We start from the raw sequence: 20632 nt of genomic DNA, 5'->3' as shown, positions 1-20632 counted from the left end.
TATTGAAGGGAAAATTTTAGCAACTTACAGATTCCTGAGAAGCGGAAGATTGCTGAATGTCCCTTCTCTAATGACGCTGATGTTATTGTACTCAAGATTCCTGTTAGAAGAATAAATTTAACAAAATTGATGTACAACATTATATATCGCAAAGCTAGAGTCGGTCTGCATGTTTTCTGAGGAGCCCCAATCGTCCTTGACCACGTCGTATACAAAGGAATGAATAATATAGATCACTTTAGAACTGACAAGTTTATTATGAGTCAATATATAATATGTCATGTATATAAATCATGTATGTATAATAATGTATCATACAAAAATAACATTATCTAAGAACAAAAAAGAGAAAAAACAGCAGAAGAAATCTGTCTATATACAATGGATGTACAGTTACTGAATTATAGTTAATTTATCAATATTCATATATCAGACATTTTCTTTTTACAAGTATTATATGTAACTAGTTATATATATAAAACACATATATATATATAATTATATACATGCATATTCATATATTCATTTCCTGGCGATATATACTTACAGGTCAATTAGACGAATGAGATGAGAGAAAGTGTTCTTATCAATGTCGGCAATGCCGTTTCTTGAGATGTCCCTGTGTATTGAGACAAAAGTACAATTACCCAACCATTTCTAACTATTTACATGAAATTCTATAGTCGCTGAAGAACATTCAAATTGAAGTTCTATTACAATCGTCAAACTTACAGGAAGCAGTAATTTATTGGATCTAATTGTGTCAGAAGCGTTTTAATTTCAATCTAACTCAATATAGTTTTGCTTTAGTTTCACCCTGTACAAGGTAATACAAAATGATAATGATTTTACGTTTGATAAATCTCATTGTTAACAATTAATTTCATAAGAAAGAAACAAATCATTAAGTCTAATACAAAATATATGAGCAAATGACTATGATAATAATACAAGCAATGCATACTTTGCAATAGTGACAATATGATAGGTGTCATTATTTCTTTTAAAAACGCATAAACTTAACAGCTGGACAAATCTGTCTTGAAATTACTCTATACACATTCCTTTGGTGAGATGTTTTGATATGCAGTGACATGGAATTTGTTAACTTAAAGTGTGTTTTCTGAGAAATAGAAGAAAACACCCATCGATGACAAAAGCCATTGCGGACTGTGTTTACAGGAATAGCTTTATACTTACAGTCGTGTTATGTGCGACATTTCTGCGAATGTGTCGTTTGAGACAGCTAGCCTGTTACCGCTCATGTCGCTGTCCAACGGGAACAAAAGACAAAGTAAAAAACAGTGCACATTTCTACACTGTAAAAACATCTATTTAACACCTATGGTGTTAAATCTAACACCGATCAAGCTTCAATAGAGGACCACACCCACAGATGTAGAAAATGTATTGTCACGGTGTTAAAAAGTGTTCACCTGGCACTTCGTGGTGTTAATTTGACACCATGGCTGGTGATATTTTTGACACTGCGCTAGAGTTAATTCAATAATGACACCGCATGGTGTTGATTTGATATTGGTGGTGTTAATTACAATGGTATAACACCCGTCCAGCTTCAATAGGAGACCACACCAACTGGTGTTACTGTGGTGTAAATGTGTTTCTACATTTTTTTTTCAAAAATTAAGGTACTTTATCGGAAAATTCTTTATCGTCTTGTTGAAGTTCAAAATTAGCAAGAAGTGCAGTAACTAAAAAACTATTCAAAAAACAATTTCATATTTTGAAATGACACCAGGAGGTGTTAATCTAACACCATGAATGAGCACTGGAAATTTAACACCAGCTCGGTGCTTCATATTTAACACCGGACTTTTTGCAGTGTAGAGACTGAATGTGTATACATTGAAAGGTAATACTAATTACATAATCATAGTAATTATGTTCGACCTCTTTATATTGTATTCAATTCAATTCAATTCAATTCAATTCAATTCAAGTCAATTCAAACTTTATTTTCACTTTTTCTTTCCAACAGAATGTACAAGAAACAATATCATGAGTTTGACATGGGAGTAACAAAATATACATAACCAGACAGGATTAACATGTTAATGTCTAAATGATCTGTACGAAAAAGATACATACATTCTATATACACTCTGCGAAAAAAAGTGGAGGTACCCACTCAAAAGACTAGGCTTGTATCATGTGGGTACTTCTGAGGGAAAGGGGAAATAAGGTGGTGAAAAGCTTACAACTATAAAGAGTGCGGGAAACTGGGAAAGTCGGGAATAGGGAGAAAAAAAACCCAAAAGTGTGAAAAGGGGGAACAAAAGACACGGACAAGAGGGAGAGAGAGAGAGAGAGAGAGAGAGGGAGAGAGAGAAAAGCCTAAATAATTTTGATGCAATAACCAAGGGCGATAGGGTATAGCCTGTTCAGTATTGTCATTGCTCTACCAAAGTGCCTTATAATGTTATACCCGTTTACACACCTGGATGAGAGGGATATTATGGGTGAAAAACGCATTGTCCAAGGACGTATAGGCACTTGAAGGGATTCGAGATAACTCTTGCTCTCACAGTTTTTTATTCATTTCATATAAAGAAATGACAAAAAATTTCATATTTGAGCTGTATAAATAGGAAACTTGCCTTAAAGTCATCTAAAACAAGGAGAACGAATATTACCTCTGATATATTTTGGTATGATAATGTTATTTCAACATGTATTAGCTAAAAGTAACAATTTTTCAGAATTTCATTTGCGAGTGCATAACATCATCAACTCACTCAGGTGAATATTCATAAGGACTGGTCAAGAAATGTTTGCCGAAAAAAAAAAACATTTCAAAATATTATATCTTTCTTATTTCTCATCCGATTTGTGTCATTTTTGAAACGTTGTGTAGGATTTGTTTTTCTTTATTTGGTGTTGATTTTTTTGGAGTGAATTTTTCTCTTTAACACAGGGTAGCCTCATTGCTCTCTCTCTAGGGAACGCAATTACAATCATTTTCCCCAGCATCGCCATTTCTCCAACACATTCATTTCAGAGGAATACAGAGGGTGAAGCGTCTATTTGAGAGAAGTGTACGGACATGCAGGTAAGGTTCGAATCCCTGGCTCTCTAAGCTTGAAGGACAATTCCGGACTGAAAAATTGGATCGAAAAGAAAGAGCAAAATTTTACTATATCACAACAGTGATAATTTCATCAAAATTTTGGGAAAAAATAAGAAAGGTTACATGTACAAAATATGTGGAAAGCTGGAGGTGATGACATCATCAACTCATTCATTTGCATATTCATATTGACCGCGCTGGAACAATTTTTTTTTTGGTATTAGCAAAACTTCACAATGTCATAACTTTTATAATCATAAATCATATCTGATTTTGATCAGAGTTTCTGCTGTTCTATTACCAAATTTTACTCTCTCTTTTCAAACTAACTTTCAACTGGTCAAGTATTGTCCTTAAAGAGTCTGGAGCTATCACACCACCGTGCTCTTGACTGAACTTTTTTTTTCTACAATATATCCTGTACATGAATTAGATAAGATACATGCATAAAGTATAAAGCTGAAACTTACTAATAGGTAATTTTCTTTTCCATACCGCGAAACCCAAAGTGTTTCAGGCGCTGGTCGGTGCAATTTATGGAGATGTCAAAACATTCACAAGGGCCATCGTGGGTTGGGCACGGCCGCGCTGAAAAGAAAGAAAGAAAATAAAAGTATAATGCATATATGTATGTAAAGCAGAGGAACTCGGATACTCACTATAGTTATTCATTGTTTGATAATGACAATAAACAGCAACAACAAGAATGAATACGCATATATCGATGTAGGTTTTGATTCATCCAGGTAGTGCAATAAAAGCGTATAAACTGAATCCGTTCGCCTGGCCTTACTTGTGACAATCACATAGAGAACAGTTTCGTGACTTGTTCGAGTTACTGTCTGGCTGGCGAACATTCAACCGTGATGGGTGAATAGGTGATGTTTCCGCCTTTATTGTCACCAGTAAGTCAAGTCGAACAAATTCATTTTACTTGCTTAAAGGAAACCAAAACCCAAAGAGAAATGTGGATTGAGTGAAAGCAGCAACATTAGTAGAACACATCAATGAAAGTTTGAAGAAAGTCGGACAATCGTTGCAAAAGTTATGAATTTCTAAAGTCTTGGTGTTGGAACCGCTGGATGAGGAGACTACTCTGGTTATGATGTCACTTGTGGACAGCAATAAAGAAAATATTAAGAAAATTCCACAAAAATTCATTTTTCATGAAAATTTCACATTCCATCAACTTGATACTGACATATGTTAAGGGCAGTAATTATTCCCCCTGCTTTCTAAAAGCATTTAGTCATGTGCGCTTTCATTATGCTAGAAAAGTGAATTTTTGTGGAATTCCCTTTATATTTTCTTTATATTGCTGTCCACACATGACATCATAACCTCCAGTAGTCTCCACATCCAGGAGTTCCAACACCAAAACTTTAAAAATTCATAACTTTTGCATCGATTGTCCGATTTTCCTCAAACTTTCACTGATGTGTTCTACTTATGTTGCTGCTTTCACTCAATCCACATTCCTCTTTTGGTTTTGGTTTCTTTTAACAATGGATATAATGTAGAACGAAAGAAAGCAACAGTCATAATGGTCACGGTAATAATGGTGATGATAGTAACAACATTATTGATCACAATGATTTTTGACTGCCGTAATGATGGTGACAATGATACTAGAAATAATAACAATAACGACAATATCATTGTCGTTGTGATCAAGTGTACACAGTCATTCATAATGGACTTTAAAATGTGGCTGGAATGAGTTGACTTTACTTACTGCAATTTGCCTCGTCGCTGTAGGAATACCTGCAGTCAAGTTGGCCGTTGCATATGTCAGACTCCCGCACGCAATACGAGTTCCGACACTTGAACTCGCCGTCGCCGCACGACCAGTTGCCTGCAAGAACACGACGTGATGGCGTGGTGATTAAAAACGACTTCGACAACACACAGACAAAAGTATTACGGTTACAGCTCGTTATTCCGGTTAAAGGTTCTTTAGTCTGAAGATTTGTTATTCCGAAGATTCGTTATTCCGAAGATTCATTATTCCGAAGATTCGTGACTCGAAAAATGTGATGAGGTTTGTTATTCCGAAGGTTCATTAATCTGAAAATGAAATAAGGTTCGTTTTCCGAAGGTTCGTTAATCCGAAAATGAAACAAAGCTCTTTACTCCGAAGGTTCGTCACGAACCCTATCATTTCGGATCAACGAACCTTAGGAATAAGGAACCCCATTTCATTTTCGGATTAACGAACCTTCGGAATAACGAACCCTATTTCATTTTCAGATAAACGAGCCTTCGGAATAGCGAACCCTATTTAATTTTCGGATTAACGAACCTTCGGAATAACGAACCTTCGGAATAACGCCACAAACGTTCGGATTAACGAACCTCTATGTATAGGGAATTTGCGTGTTTCGGATCAACGAACCTTCGGAGTAACGAATCTTCGGAATAATGAACAGCACCCGGTATTACAACACTGATCATGCATGATACAGTCACTCTTACGTAAGCATGATTTTGCCAACGTCTCCACGTCTGCTCTTGAGATACCAGGATTTGAGAGCAGAAAAGACAAATAAAGAAAGAAGAGTGCATAAAGCATGAAGTATAGAGTGCACGTTCTTGGGATTTTCAACAAATTGTTCAGGGTGTTCTATATACACAGCTATTGACATTTCAGTTGACTTTTTTTACCAACACACTAAATGTACTAAACTATATTGAATTGCATGTACAGCTTACCCACTCTTGAAGAACCAGACTGAGTTAACTGACGCAACTATAGCCTTACCATTTCAAAAATTTAGCCAATGGTGAGCTTCTATTCAAGTCACGTGCCAGCGCATTAAAGTCGTGCAACATGCACGTGGCGCAGCGGACGGGCGGTTCACACTGAAGTCCATCCACTGTCGGTGCGTTTGCAAAATGCAAATTGATCACAGCATACATATCATATCATACATGCAGCAGGGACGAAAGACATATTCGACCCCAATCCAGCTGCAGTTCCGAGATCAAGTAATCGTATGCAGTACGTCGACTTTAAACAAGAAAGGCTTTTATCTTTATAGAAGTATTGTTTTGAACCAAATCGATGGACATTGATACGCGGTACTCGGAGGGTAAAACGTGGTGACACATTCATTTTTATGGTAAGTGAATATTTCAAAGACAAGGTTGTCCTGTGAATCAAATAACTCTCAATTTCAAGATCGTGATGTCGAGGAGATGTAGCGCACTACATCGCAGTGTTCAGGCCTACACATTGATGCAAAACGCGCTCCCAGCGGCGCACCGTCCCGTCCGTTCCGCATCAATTTGAATGCCCGTGCGCTGAATTGCTAATGCGCATTGCATTCCTGTGTACGGGTCACATCGCGATAAAAGGTTATTGCCATACATGTATTATATGTCTCGTTTTGCCGGCAGGTTCTCTACACATATGGGACTATGTAGCGAAAAGAAGACGACGAAAAAGGGAATGGTGGAGATATCGAGATAGGTATGCTTACCACAATCGTAAAGATGGGAACCGTCCCTGCACCCCGTCTGGCCCGACGAGTCGAAGAAGCACCGATTCTCGCCGGGAATACACTGATCGTTTTTGCAGCGGAATTCGCCGTCTTCGCACGGCAACTGCTTGTAGTCTGTGCAGAAGAAACGTGAGAAAAAAACGTGAAACATCTCACATACTGAATATGATGGCCGGTCAGTTATAGATCAGTTGGATAACTTCTTTTCACACGAGTAATACAACTTCCAGCACCGTACTGTTTCCATGTAAAGTTGAAACGTAAAGAGATCTTTACTTTCTCTGGCATAAATACATCAATTACTGAAGAAATTCTGACCAAGATATAGACCTAGGCTGGGATCAAAGGCCTGGGACGTTTCCCGACGAATGATTTTAAACAAATCAAACAACAAAGTATTGTCAAAGTACAGTGTGCATTTGTTTATTTGGGGGTTTTTTTTCACTCCGAACCATTAACACACCATGTTTCAAGTTTCAAGTTTCAAGTTTATTTAACCAATTCATTAAACATTTGACATTTTACAAAAGGATACAGGATGTCATGCAAAAAAAAAATAATAAAAAATAAAAAATAAAAGGGGGGCTATGAGTTCAAAGGGACTATCGTTTGCCATTTAGGGCACCGTTTCATGAAAGTTTTTATTCCTGACAAGTTGTTAGTCTTTTTACAATTTCATTTTTTTTTTTTTGGGGGGGGTTGGCTTGGTTTTGGTCGGCTGGGCAACTCAGGTTTTTAACTGTTACTATGGTGATTGTCAGAGACTATGACAACTTGCAGTCTGTCAGGGTTGATAACTTTCATGAAACGGTGTCCTACGAGTCACGGTCTCATACAGAATGCCTTTACCGCATGAATCCTCGTCTGACGTGTCGATAGTGGCGTCTACGAAGAAACAGTCCGGTCTGTAATCACACCGCAGTGACATTGGTATGCACTGACCACTCCGACATTTAAACGTGTTGGCCGGACACTCGAAAGCCTCTGCAACAAAAAATCGACATGTAAAATTGATAAACAGACGAATGTACACACAAACATAACTTATAAAGATGTGTACATTGTGTATGAAATACGACTCATACAGTCAGTGCAATTACTATACGATTACCTTTTTCAAAGCTTTCGGTTTGCTAAACTTTTCGGTTGTAGGAATACGTTTGTATTTGTATCTGATGAAGAGCTATAACTGATCCTCCTTGTAGATTCGCTTGAAGTGGGAAAACATGGTACTGTGCTATTCTCTCACGATGTATGAGTTTTGTTTTGTTTTTTTCTGCTTGTATTTCCCGACTGTCTTTCATCGGTTGAAGTAACCACGCGTTCTTCTTGTCCAGAGATGGCAGCATCGAAACGCTATAAATTCAGAGCATCTGAATAAATTTGACCGTGCATCACAAAACGAACAAAAAGTCGCACCCCTTGATTTTACATGAGGACTCAAAAAAGGTGAAACCGGTCAACTAAGTCAATATTAAGTTTTTCATATTTTCTGAAAGAAGTACCCTTCTACTACATTATTCATAAGTTTGGAATCATAAAATGAACGGGAAAGTGTATTTTCAGCAGTTTTTTCTACAACTCTTTCTTTGTAGAGTAGTAAAATCAGGAATGTCCTAGAGGCCCCTTTTCATTTCTTGATAACCCTTTGCACACTCTTCACTTTCAAGTCTGATAACTTTTAAAGGGATATTGCTACTACTTTGAAAGTTGGCATTAATCATGGTCAGAATGTGTTAATAGAGCATGCTTAATTTCAACTTAATCTGATAATCCCTTCATTGTTGTTGCCCCAGTGGTTGACAGCCTGGTTTTTTTTTTTGCCCCATTCATCGAACAGCTAGCACGGTTTGGTAAAGATTGATTACTTGAATAGACAGATACAGACCCTTTACTTCAGAGCCTCTTTTCTCGGTTCACACTTTTCCAGAGTGCGTGTTTTCTTTCCAATGTTAAGATTTATAGGAGAGTCCATTTCAATTGACCTATACATCATTTTAAAGCTTACAGTCTGCTATTTCAGGATCTATACCTTTAACTACAAATTCATGTCTGGCGACTTTGTGTATCTTTTGTGATGCAGGGTCACAAATGGTCCAAATATGCTTTATTTTCACTACTATCTACAACCTGCAGTCAATAGATTAGCATAATGCATTTTGGGTAGATTTACCCTTCAGCGTTCACTTCCAGTGTTTTTTTACAATATCTGACTCGAAAGACATTAGGCCCTGCTATAATATTCATGTGCTAAGAATTAATGTTTTCAGTATGATGATAAACAGACGGCCTACCGCAGTCTGTCTCGTCCGATACATCCAAACAATTGATCCTGCCATTGCATCGGGCGGCCAAGTTGACGCATCTGCCGCTTGCGCACTCAAAATGTATCGACGGGTTGCAAGATGGCAGGGCCGCTGGAAGAGGTCAAAAACGATAAAAATTAACAATAAACGAGGGTAAAGGACTCTCTCTCTCTCTCTCTCTCGTTGATGCTGAAAATAAAAATGTCGGGACTGTTAGGCCTCCTAGTCGATAAATTTGATTTTTCAATGGGGGCTTGTCCGGGAGCAAAACGTCAGAAGAAAAAATAGGTAAGAGGCATCATTCATGCCTCTGTTACTGTTATTATTGAGATTGTGATTAATTTCCCTTGGATATGATGTCAAACACAGAGCTAAATGAAATTTATTCATAGGAAATACGTGCCAAATTACAGATTTAATACAAATGGCGGGCAGGTAAGTCTTACCTCGTTCCTGTCATTACAACTGGTGCAACAATCTGGTGCAAAGCCAATTCTACCCAACTATACAGACTATATACTATACAGACTAATTCTTGTGAATAACTTGGAAAAAAAAAACACCATAAAATGTGCATATTGGTCCGATGACATTAATGTTACCAATAGATCTAGAAAAAGGTTAGTGACTTCAAAACAAAAATGTGAGCAGAGTCTAAAGAGGAGAGAAACACACACCCATATGCAATTGACATATGAGACGTACACTTAAACGGAAATGCACCTTTGTAATGTAATGCTTGATGTCTAATATTAAGCCTGATAGGTAATGCATGAATATTTCCGGATGTAGGCCTATTCAGGGCAAAATACAGTTGAATGTATCGAGAGAGCAAGTCATAAAAGATAAGACAAGAAAGATTTGAGGGAATTTGCGCAATTGCACAGAGTACGTACGACATGCCCGTTCATCGGTTCCCCCTACGCAGTGGGGTCGGCCATCGCAGTAGTTGGAGTTCAAAAAACATCGCCTATCGTTAGAGTCGCCTCCCTCGTTGCAGCGTGTGTGGTTTACAGAGATGCACTTGTCTGTGTCATTGCGATGAAAGATGGAAAATAAACAGATACACAAAACGTTACTGCAACAAAAGGAGCAACACTGTTATCAAACACATTAGCCAGGTTTATACCAAGAGAACTACGGATTTATTTATGCAGACTGCATGATTGTTTACAATTTTTGTTTTCTAGATCAAACTATACTAATTCGTAAGGATAAATGAAAAGAAACTGTATAAACCATGAATAACGCAGCCTATCTAGCCTTACACAAAACACACACGTCATGTGTGCATGTGTCCTATGTATGCATACATTGCTGTCAAGTATGTGTACAAAAAACAAATTGCATGTGACATTCAAAAAAATTACCTTCAATTCAACTCAATAGTTTATTCATTTCCATCATAAAAAAAAAGAAAAGAAGAAGGGAACATGAGCCAAAGCGGTACAAGTTTTCGGTTTGTTTTTCATTCGTCTGATAAGGGCATTTTTGAAATACAATATAAAGTATATGCACGAATGATGTCATAAAAAAGGAACGATGCACTCTGACATGGCAACAAAAATAGTAAATAATCATAACAATTGAAATTTATCATAACATAATAATTATAACGATACAAATAGTAAATAATCATAACGATGAATAACTTTCGTTTGCTCTGAGAAAAAAAAATAATATCCACTCGAGCTACACATAGACATTGTGTTTCTATTAATGACTTAAATCTTTTTATTAATGACTTAAACCATTTTTCTTTTTCAAGTTTCTCACCGCAATAGGTCTCGTCCATTCCTCCTACGCAGTCATGGTGTCCATCACACACGTACTGCTCTTTCACGCACGACGTTGGAAGGCCATTCCTGAAGGGACACAGGAAGCCATTAGTCTGGTAGTTGCACATTTCTTGCTCGGCTAGAATGAAGAGAGGTGCATAGATAGAGAGGGATAGAAATACCCGACGAGTGAGAATTATTTGAAGAAAGTCAGTACTTTACATTTTCCCCCAAAACGTCCTGTTTTAATCCTCATCCTTTTCCTGCTATAGGCTTGGCATGCTGTCCTTGTATTCGTCATTTTACATTGACCATTCTACTCAGAGGCCCTTCTGTTCATTCTAGAGGTAAAGTCCACATTGTGTGTGTTTGTTTGTTTTTTCTTTTTTTGCTTGTGTTTATCAAGTAGCAAAGATAACTGCTAAAGTGAAGTGTTCCTTTCTTGGCACACTAAACTTTTCAGGATCAAGCAATTACTTGAATGAAAGTCGAATAAAGAGTGACAAATTTCCTCTCTTATTTCACAACTGCTGGGCTATACATATATGAAACGGAGAAATAAAATCAATATGTCCAAAAATACTTTCACCATTGAAAACAGAAAAATAAAAGAGTTAAAATGTAACCACATAGCCTCAGGGGTGAAAATGTTGTAAATGATCAATGGAATGATAACAAAGAACAGAAACATCTGCTTGCTCTCTCTCTCTCTCTCTCTCTCTCTCTCTTTGATGTTGAAAATAAAAATGTCGAGACTCTTAGGCCTCTTCGTCAAGGTTGATTCTTTGGGGGCTTGTCCGGGAGCAAAACGTAAGTGTCTTTTCCCCCTTTTGTTGGTAAACAGTTCGCAGTTACTGATGCTTGAAATAACCCCGAATTGTACACCATCGAAATAAAACAGTTGTAGGGTGAAATCGTTGGAGGCGTCCGTGGCGGTAGAACGTTGGGTGGTAGAGGACTTAATAATGGTATTATTTCTTGGGTATGCATGTGGCCCTGAAAAGGGCCAGTTGTAAAGCTTGAAACGTAATCCAACTTGCTTTTATAAGAGCAAGCTAAAAATGTTCTTTCATAGCAACGTAAAGGGACCATTCAGAGGCAAGGGCTGTTCACGACATTGCTCATTATTGAACTATGAGTCTATTTATATCTTTTAGATAAATGTCAGATTAATTCCATCTGCTCATGCGCAGAACGTGACTCCGATCTATCTTCAACTTACAGCAGTCAACCTCGTCCTGGCAGGATTTGCAGTCGCAGACTCCATTACATCGCACTGATGGACGCAAACACTTTCCGTTGGGGCATCGGTACTCATCTTGCGCGCATGTACAGTTCGTCTCATCCAACTCAGTGTCCAAGCAGTCCACGTCGCCGTCACACCACTCTTGCCAGAACACCCGCTTACCATCGCAATGAATGAAGTCATCTAAGAGACGGTAGATTATTCAAGGTACTATGAATTAGTTTATTTAGGCCTACATATTCGTCTTTGAAAAATCACATCTTTATTCATATGCTTGGCTTACCTACTTAATACATCTAATATGGTGATGATAATAATTTTTCACGGCGACCGGTATTTTATTTAACTATTTAGTTCGTTTTTACACATTTAACACATTCGTCGGCTTTTTCTACTGCAATCGGCACTTTATACGTGTTATACGACCAATGCTTTTAATTACAACTTCTCCCCTTTCTTCTCTTTCTTGAAAGTTTCCATCGCCTTTTTTTTTCTCATCAATTTATTAGTTCCCCTCCCTCTATTCTCTTCAGGGTTCTTAAATCACCTTCAACAGACCGCCCAAGTGTTAATTTCTCAAGAATCTACAGCGGGCTGCGGGCTCACTGCGAGGTGCTCTCCATGGCTTTCTGCGCGTTCCGTGCCATATTTTGTCTCATCTTACCGTGTGTGCACCGGGCTTCGTCGCTACCGTCTATGCAATCGCGCACCCCGTCGCACACGAACCACGTACTGACGCACTGCCCGTTCGCACAGCTGAATTCGCCTTTCCAGCAGCTCCGATGAGCTGTGAGGAAAAACAGAAACACATAAACACCATCAATGTAATCACGTGACTCTACACTATAATGCGTTGGATACGCCTGTGCCAAAGGTTTAACACGTAACACTTGCACGATAATGCAGGATCCAGTTTTAGGTGTTTGCACAACGGCAATCGTCCAAGTACTTAAAGATCCCCCCACACATGTAACATGAAAAAACAAGTGGTTTTGAATAAAAACAGGGCACCGTTTCACGAAAGTTACCATCTATTAGCAGTCAGTGAGAAGAGCGTCTCAACCAATCAAAACCAAGGATTTTACTGAAATGGTCAGCGCTGACAGCTTGTCAGTGCTGACTATATTGATGAAACACCCCCAGCAGGTCACTGACAGTAGTGACAAAGTAATATAGCGGGTGTTTTTTTTTCTTCTCTTATAGAGGATATTGAGAGCGTACACATGGATGTGTAATATCCATCTTTCAATATGCATACGTATAATCATTATTATCAATCAAAGTAGGCAAATGGTATTATTCGTCAGGATATAATCTGCGCTTAGTCTGAATCACAGACATGACAGAGGGGCAAAGTTTAAAGGTCATTCCAAGCATGATATGGAATAGAAATTGAGAAAAACGAAAACGATTTTGGGATTTTGGAAAGTTTATTGAAATCACCTCACAGACAAAGACACACCAACGCGGCCGTCATATGGCAAAAGGGTGTATCTTTGTTCCGCACGGGGAGAAATAAAGTCGAGAAAAATCGCTCTAAAATTTGGGCATTTACTCTTGCTCTAGAAGACATATAAATAGATGCCTGCTGATAGAGTTTGTCCTAGGCATTGCTATATACTTGAAATATTATTTTCTGACATTTCTTACATTCTTAAAGTCTTTATCAGCAGAATTAGAGGCATTTCTTTTTTATCTAGATACACCCTTCTGCCAAAAGAATTTGGCCAGTGGCGCAACAGTCTTAAAATATGGCAAGGGGTGTATCTAAAACTACACTATGCAAATCCCTTCTCCCGGCAGATTTCCATAGGCAAAATGGTGTATCTATAATTGATACACTTTTTGCCAGCAGAATACAGCGAGTGCTGCACTGGTCATAGTATGGCAAAAAGGTGTATCTCAAGATAATAACTTCCGTCTAATATGGCAAAAATGCGTATCTTCAGTCTACTGCCGCATAACAGCGCGGCGTTCGCAGTATAGTTCGGAATTTACGTAGTCGGTACGTTCTTGGATTACTCAGATGGGGGGGGGGGGGGGGGTTGTGAGGATAGATGGAAAGAATGGGGGAGTATGCCATTAAAGTGACGAATGGCGTAACTACGCGCGGCATAACCACTGCGATAATTAGAGGCCCCTGATTCAAGTTTACCGTCGTTGAGCAAAACGTAGATATATCACTTCGCACCGACCGTTGACAATAGTGGTAAGTATTCTCTCTTGACCGTCAGGATTAATAGATCCCCGTTACTTCCATTCCTCAATCGGTTTAATTAAAGTAGGCCCTCTTCGGTGAGTCCTTCTGCCATTTGTGCGGGAGATAAGCCCATGTGGGCCGGGAGGTCAAACCCACTGTGCTAATGTTGTTTATAAACAATCTTACTGATTGAAAGTCGGAGCGGGCTTGGCCCGTCCGACATGTGTTATTTTCGACTATTGAGGGCGGTGTGTCATTTTTTTACAAAAGCGAAACAAAACAAAACAAAACAAAACAGAAGTTGGTTGGTCTTCCTGGAAGTATGTATGATAAAACAGATGAGGATAAGTTAATTCATCTAATCATACAATTTACAACAAACTTGATGACCCCACTAAACCTGATTGTTTATATGAAATTTCTTCTCCTCGTCTTGTTACATTGTTACAAACAATCTTCCAGAGTGACGGTGACTCAACATACAACCATTCACCCACAAATGAAAAAATTTGAATTAAGGAAATTGAAAAATATTGTATGAGAAACAAACAGTATATGACAAATATTAACACATGATAATTGATTTCGATGATTCTTAATTCGGAGATTTTTATTTGTCGATAAATGTTTGTATGTTGACTCTCCATCACTCTGTAAGATGGTCTGCCTGCAATGCGTTTTTTTTTTCTTGCTTCCCTTGTCCTTATACCTTTTTGCTTTCCATAGACTTCCAGAGATATTCACGATTCGATCATTTTCATTATTTTGTACAGATTCTCATTATCATCATACTCTGTGACCGATGTTATGGGCCCGAGGAAGAGATGGTGCACGGCAATAAACATGTCACACGAGTCATCTTCAGCGATACCAAACAAAAAACTATCCCACCATACTTTCTTTGACAAGCAGCAACTGAGCTTCATTCTTGCTCTCGAGTGTCATGTATGTCCAAAAACTCTCGAAGATTTTCTACCACACGTGGGCTGAACATGTAACACCTATTTACATAAATACATCTTCATGACACCGAGTAACTTACCACATGTCTCTTCATCAGAATTATCGCCACAGTCATTGATGAAGTTACACCACATGTCATGCGGGATGCATAGATGGTTCTTGCATTTCACATACACCGGCAAACACGGGAAAACGTCTGTGTGAAAACGATTTAAAATGTATATTTACATATGTTATATCACTATAACCCCCCCCCACACACACACACACACACACACTATATATATATATATGTATATTACATGTATATTTACAAATGATATATACATATATAATTTTAATATAGCTGTGTATATATTGGATAATATTGTTTTTTTATTCATTTATTTACTTACTTATTTATTCATTATATTCTTCTTTCATGAAGTTATTTCTCTAGCGTGGTTTGCAACTTTTCATTTCTGCATTCTGCGCATTTCATACACCTTTATCATTGAAAATGTAATTTGCATTTGTTAAAAATGGGGTTACTGTTACAATCATGCACACTGGAAAGTTACTTTGGAAGTGAAATGTCATATGAATCGAATTTCAAACGACTATTGCACATTTCATCATTTTTGTGATTTTAGTTTGGTTTGGTCTGGTTTTATTTCAGCACTTTCTTTCTCCAAGTACAATGACAAAGCAAGACAAAAATGTCACACAGTATGAAAAAAATAGAGTAAAACATACGAATCAATACAGGAATTGTAAATTTCGTCACAACATCGTCTCTAATAACATATGAATTAAAGTAACATTAGGCATACTGTGAATAAAGAAGAAATCAATAGAGGGGACCGTCATCATAAGCCGAGCTTGACGTGGATGAGGCCCTGTATTAGTTTTATCATTCGAAGAAATCTTATCAGAATTGAATTATCATCAAAAGAAATTTGAACTCTTTATGAGGCAGAAAAGGGGGGAAATCAGTTCTTCAACCAACAGACTCATTGAACGCTATGTTTAGCTTATGTCTGATGTAACATGGGCGTCACCAGGGGGGGGGGGTGCGTTGGGTGCGAACGCACCCCCCTTCAGACCCTTAAAAAAAAAAAAAAAAAAAACTTCAATCTGCGAGCGACCTCAACGCCGGACACTAAATGATTATTATTTTTTTACCTATTTATTTTTTTTTTTTTGAAATTTTGCATCGGGGACAAAAAAAAAAAAAAAAAAAAAAGGGGGAAAAATCGTGGGCAAAAGCAATTCGCACCTCTGGTTCTGGCAGCACTGATTTTATACATAATTATCTACTAGTGCAAGTGTATTCTATACAGTGTTGACTATATACATAGATTTTGGACATCCTTCCCATACTAATTGGTCACTTCGACGCCACCTCGCTGGTCATACCTCCTCCAGTCATGAACATAAACCGACACCCTTGACTACCAGTGGCGGATCCAGGGGGAGGAGCGAAAAAGTATAGCTACAAACGGCAGTTTTTGGACTGTAAAATGTCAAAATTTTCAAGCTCGCTCGCTGGCATTTAGTCGTACTGCCATTCTCCTGAAGTTGCTGCCAGTAATTGCCGGCAGTTCCACCCGGTGCGCCTCCCCCCCCCCCCCTTACTGCAAAAAATATAGCTACAAACGGCAGTTTTTGGACTGTAAAATGTCAAAATTTTCAAGCTCACTCGCTCCGCTCGCTCGCATTTAAATTCTCCTAATATTGCTGCCAGTAATTGCCAGCAGTTGCGCCCGGTGCGCCCCCTCAATTTCTAAAGCAAAAAAAAAAAAAAAGATATAGCATCAAACGGCAGTTTTGGGACTGTAAAAATGTCAAAATTTTCAAGCTCGCTCGCATTTAATCTTTATGCAAATCCCCTGATGTTACTGCCAGTAATCGTCCAGTTGCGCCCGGTGCGCCTCCCCCCCCCCCCTTTAATTTCCAAAGCGAAAAAATATAGCTACAAATGGCAGTTTTTCTACTGTAAAATGTCAAAATTTTCAAGCTCGCTCTCTTCGCTCGCTCGCATTGAATCGTTATGCAATTCACCTGATGTTGCTGCCAGTAATTGCCAGCAGTTGCACCCGGTGGCATGCGCTCCCACCCCCCCTTAATTTCCAAAGCGAAAAAATATGGCTACAAACGGCAGTTTTTGGACTGTAAAATGTAAAATTTTCAAGCTCGCTCGCATTTAATCGTTATACAATTCACCTGATGTTGCTGCCAGTAATTGCCAGCAGTTCCGCCCGGTGCGCCCCCTCCCTTAATTTCCAAAGCGAAAAAAATATGGCTAAGAACGGCAGTTTTTGGACTGTAAAATGTAAAATTTTCAAGCTCGCTCTCTTCGCTCGCTCGCATTTGATCTTTATGCAACTCCCCTGATGTTACTGCCAGTAATTGTCTGCAGTTGCGCCCGGTGCGGTCCCCCCCCCCCTTAATTTCCAAAGCGAAAAAATATAGCTACAAACGGCAGTTTTTCTACTGTAAAATGTCAAAATTTTTAAGCTCGTTCGCATTGAATCGTTATGCAATTCACCTGATGTTGCTGCCAGTAATTGCCAGCAGTTGCGCTCGGTGGCATGCGCTCCCCCCTTAATTTCCAAAGCGAAAAAATATGGCTAAGAACGGCAGTTTTTGGACTGTAAAATGTAAAATTTTCAAGCTCGCTCGCATTTAATCGTTATGCAATTCACCTGATGTTGTTGCCAGTAATTGCCAGCAGTTGCGCCCGGTGCGCCCCCTCCCTTAATTTCCAAAGCGAAAAAAATATGGCTAAGAACGGCAGTTTTTGGACTGTAAAATGTAAAATTTTCAAGCTCGCTCTCTTCGCTCGCTCGCATTTAATCTTTATGCAATTCCCCTGATGTTACTGCCAGTAATTGTCTGCAGTTGCGCCCGGTGCGCCCGGTGCGCCCCCCCCCCCCCCCTTAATTTCCAAAGCGAAAAAATATAGCTACAAACAGTAGTTTTTCTACTGTAAAATGTCAAAATTTTCAAGCTCGCTCTCTTCGCTCGCTCGCATTGAATCGTTATGCGATTCACCTGATGTTGCTGCCAGTGCCAGTAATTGCCAGCAGTTGCGCCAGGTGGCATGCGCTCCCCCCCCCCCCCTTAATTTCCAAAGTGAAAAAATATGGCTAAGAACGGCAGTTTTTGGACTGTAAGATGTAAAATTTTCAAGCTCGCTCGCATTTAATCGTTATGCAATTCACCTGATGTTGCTGCCAGTAATTGCCAGCAGTTCCGCCCGGTGCGCCCCCCTCCCTTGATTTCCAAAGCGAAAAAATATGGCTAAGAACGGCAGCTCTTGGACTGTAAAATGTAAAATTTTCAAGCTCGCTCGCATTTAATCGTTATGCAATTCACCTGATGTTGCTGCCAGTAATTGCCAGCAGTTCCGCCCGGTGCACCCCCTCCCTTTATTTCTAAAGCGAAGAAATATAGCAACAAACGGCAGGGGTTTTTTTTACTGTAAAATGTCAAAATATTCAAGCTCGCTCGCTCCGCTCGCTCGCATTTAATCGTTATTCCTTTCTCCTGATGTTGCTGCCAGTAATTGCCGGCAGCTGCGGCCGGTGCGCCCTCCTCCCTTTATTTCCAAAGCGAAAAAAATATAGCTCCAAATGGTATTTTTTTTTTTACTGTAAAAGATGAAATCCTAGCTACGCCGGTGCCCTTTCCCCGCTTGGTTTCCCTCAACAACAGTAAAAGTCTAGGGATTGAGAGCTTCCTTTATTCCAAATGTCTGTCCAAAAACAAATCTCGTTACATTAGGGTCAAAACGCACCCCCCTTGAAAAAAAGCTGGTGACGCCCCTGTGTAACGTTGCACAAAGGTGACAGTACCATTCAATTAAAAGGCAAAAAAAAAACCCCAACAAACACGGTTATATACTAGTATCCGCAATATGGCGCACATTACTGTATATAGCGCCTCTATTCAATGTGAAAAGCTACGGAAATAATACTCATTTCACTGACCGCATCCCTTCGAGTCTGCGCAGTCGTCCTCACAGTCGCAAGAGAGATCGCACCTCTGCTCAATAGGAATGCACGAGTTGGTGCACTTAAACTCGTTGGCTGCGCAGTCTACAAACAAAATGATAAGCTTAATGAATACATATAATATAAAGATATAGAGACGATCGATGGTCTAGTGTAAACGACGCCTATCTAGCAATCAGGTTGGTTCGAGCCCAACCCGAGTTTGGATGCCCTTTGCTTTTACAACGGCTTTACTGGTAAAACACTGAATAATTGGTGCTTAATTACGTCGATGAAGGACAATTTGTCAACTAGTTGCAACAAATAAATAATATTTACATATTTTGTGGTACTAATGCGGTTTAAGAGATGGAGTTCCAACTGGCAGTAATTATTCAAATAGTTGTCAGTTTTCTATTGATGTACAAAAGAATTCCACGGGTGCATTTGTGCTTTTGATGATCGGGGTTTGATGCCGCCATCTGAAGATTTATGTTGAAAATTAACATATCGTTGGTCTTATTTTGCTTGTATTTTAGTAAATGAAATAAAGCCTCAGTTCATGATAAAGCATATAAAAAAGTCAACCCCGTCCAGAAACATGTGCAAAGTGTGAATCAGAGCTGTATCATTTATCACGTTTCTACTTTACAGTAGTAACTCCATTGTCTTTAATCTCCTTGATAACACACAGGTAGACAAACATATAATCAAACGACATTATAATCAATTACATCAATCCAGGAATAGAGACTGCTTCCGGTGTAATAGACAGCGCATTTGAACATGAATATACATGGACAGTGGGCTATATGCATGTATTACTTATCGTTAATCATTATCAATTCATCGGGTGTACTATATTTTTATGCCTCCGCCACGAAGTGGTGCCGGAAGCATTATGTTTTCGGGTTGTCCGTCCGTCCTTCCGTCCGTCCTTCCGTCCGTCCATCCGTCCGTCCGTCCTTCCGTCCGTCCGTAATGAATTTTGTGGACAGGGTAACTACCAAAACCTTTTGAGGTATCCTAATGAAACTTGGCATGTATGTGTATTAGGGGGTGAAGTTGTGCCTATCAACTTTTGGGTGCACATGCTCAAGGTCACAGGTCAAAAGGTCAAGGTCAAATGCTTAAAATTTTACTATTTCCCCCATATCTATGCAATGCCTGAAGATATTTTCTTGAAACTTAGTGTATACATGTACTACCCAATTAAGATTCTCCGGTGAAAGTTTGGGGTCATGAGGTCAAAAGGTCAAAGGTCAAAAGGTCAAGTAAAATGTTAAGATTTCACTTTTTTCTCTGTATTTTGGAAATTATTCAAGGTATCTTCATGGAACATAGTATATATGCATCTACTGACTGGCAGTAGTTATCTAGGGAATTCAGGGTTCATGGGGTCAAAGGTCAGGGGTCAAAGGTTAAGGGTAATACTTCAAAATTTTACTATTTTCCTTATATTTATGCAATGCCAGCAGGATTGTTTTTTTTTTTAACTTGATGTATGCATGTATAACTCAATAGAGATTCTCTGGGATTTTTTTTTTTGCCAAGAAGGTCAAAGGTCAAAA

General features: G+C 38.9%; 1 protein-coding gene across 1 annotated transcript in view; it reads right to left on the bottom strand.

Annotated features, from left to right (window-relative positions):
- The window catches only part of LOC139726517 (G-protein coupled receptor GRL101-like), a 95001-nt gene that overhangs the window by 10499 nt on the left and 63870 nt on the right, over nucleotides 1-20632 (bottom strand). Inside the window, exons 4-17 of the mRNA XM_071637474.1 lie at nucleotides 19059-19166; nucleotides 15164-15280; nucleotides 12586-12708; nucleotides 11898-12104; nucleotides 10674-10814; nucleotides 9794-9925; nucleotides 8886-9008; nucleotides 7441-7575; nucleotides 6571-6705; nucleotides 4824-4943; nucleotides 3559-3676; nucleotides 1201-1269; nucleotides 548-619; nucleotides 29-100 (exon numbers count right to left, since the gene is read on the bottom strand). Of these exons, the coding sequence (XP_071493575.1) occupies nucleotides 29-100; nucleotides 548-619; nucleotides 1201-1269; nucleotides 3559-3676; nucleotides 4824-4943; nucleotides 6571-6705; nucleotides 7441-7575; nucleotides 8886-9008; nucleotides 9794-9925; nucleotides 10674-10814; nucleotides 11898-12104; nucleotides 12586-12708; nucleotides 15164-15280; nucleotides 19059-19166 (1672 nt within the window). The remainder of the gene's footprint in view (nucleotides 1-28; nucleotides 101-547; nucleotides 620-1200; nucleotides 1270-3558; nucleotides 3677-4823; nucleotides 4944-6570; nucleotides 6706-7440; nucleotides 7576-8885; nucleotides 9009-9793; nucleotides 9926-10673; nucleotides 10815-11897; nucleotides 12105-12585; nucleotides 12709-15163; nucleotides 15281-19058; nucleotides 19167-20632) is intronic.

This window comes from Diadema antillarum, unplaced genomic scaffold (genome assembly GCF_040938485.1).
Source record: "Diadema antillarum isolate AM-2024a unplaced genomic scaffold, OU_Dant_1.0 seq00000086_RagTag, whole genome shotgun sequence".
In the NCBI taxonomy this organism is placed as follows: domain Eukaryota; kingdom Metazoa; phylum Echinodermata; class Echinoidea; order Diadematoida; family Diadematidae; genus Diadema; species Diadema antillarum.
Note: the sequence above shows the minus strand (reverse complement) of the source record. Positions and strands in the feature narration are given on the sequence as shown.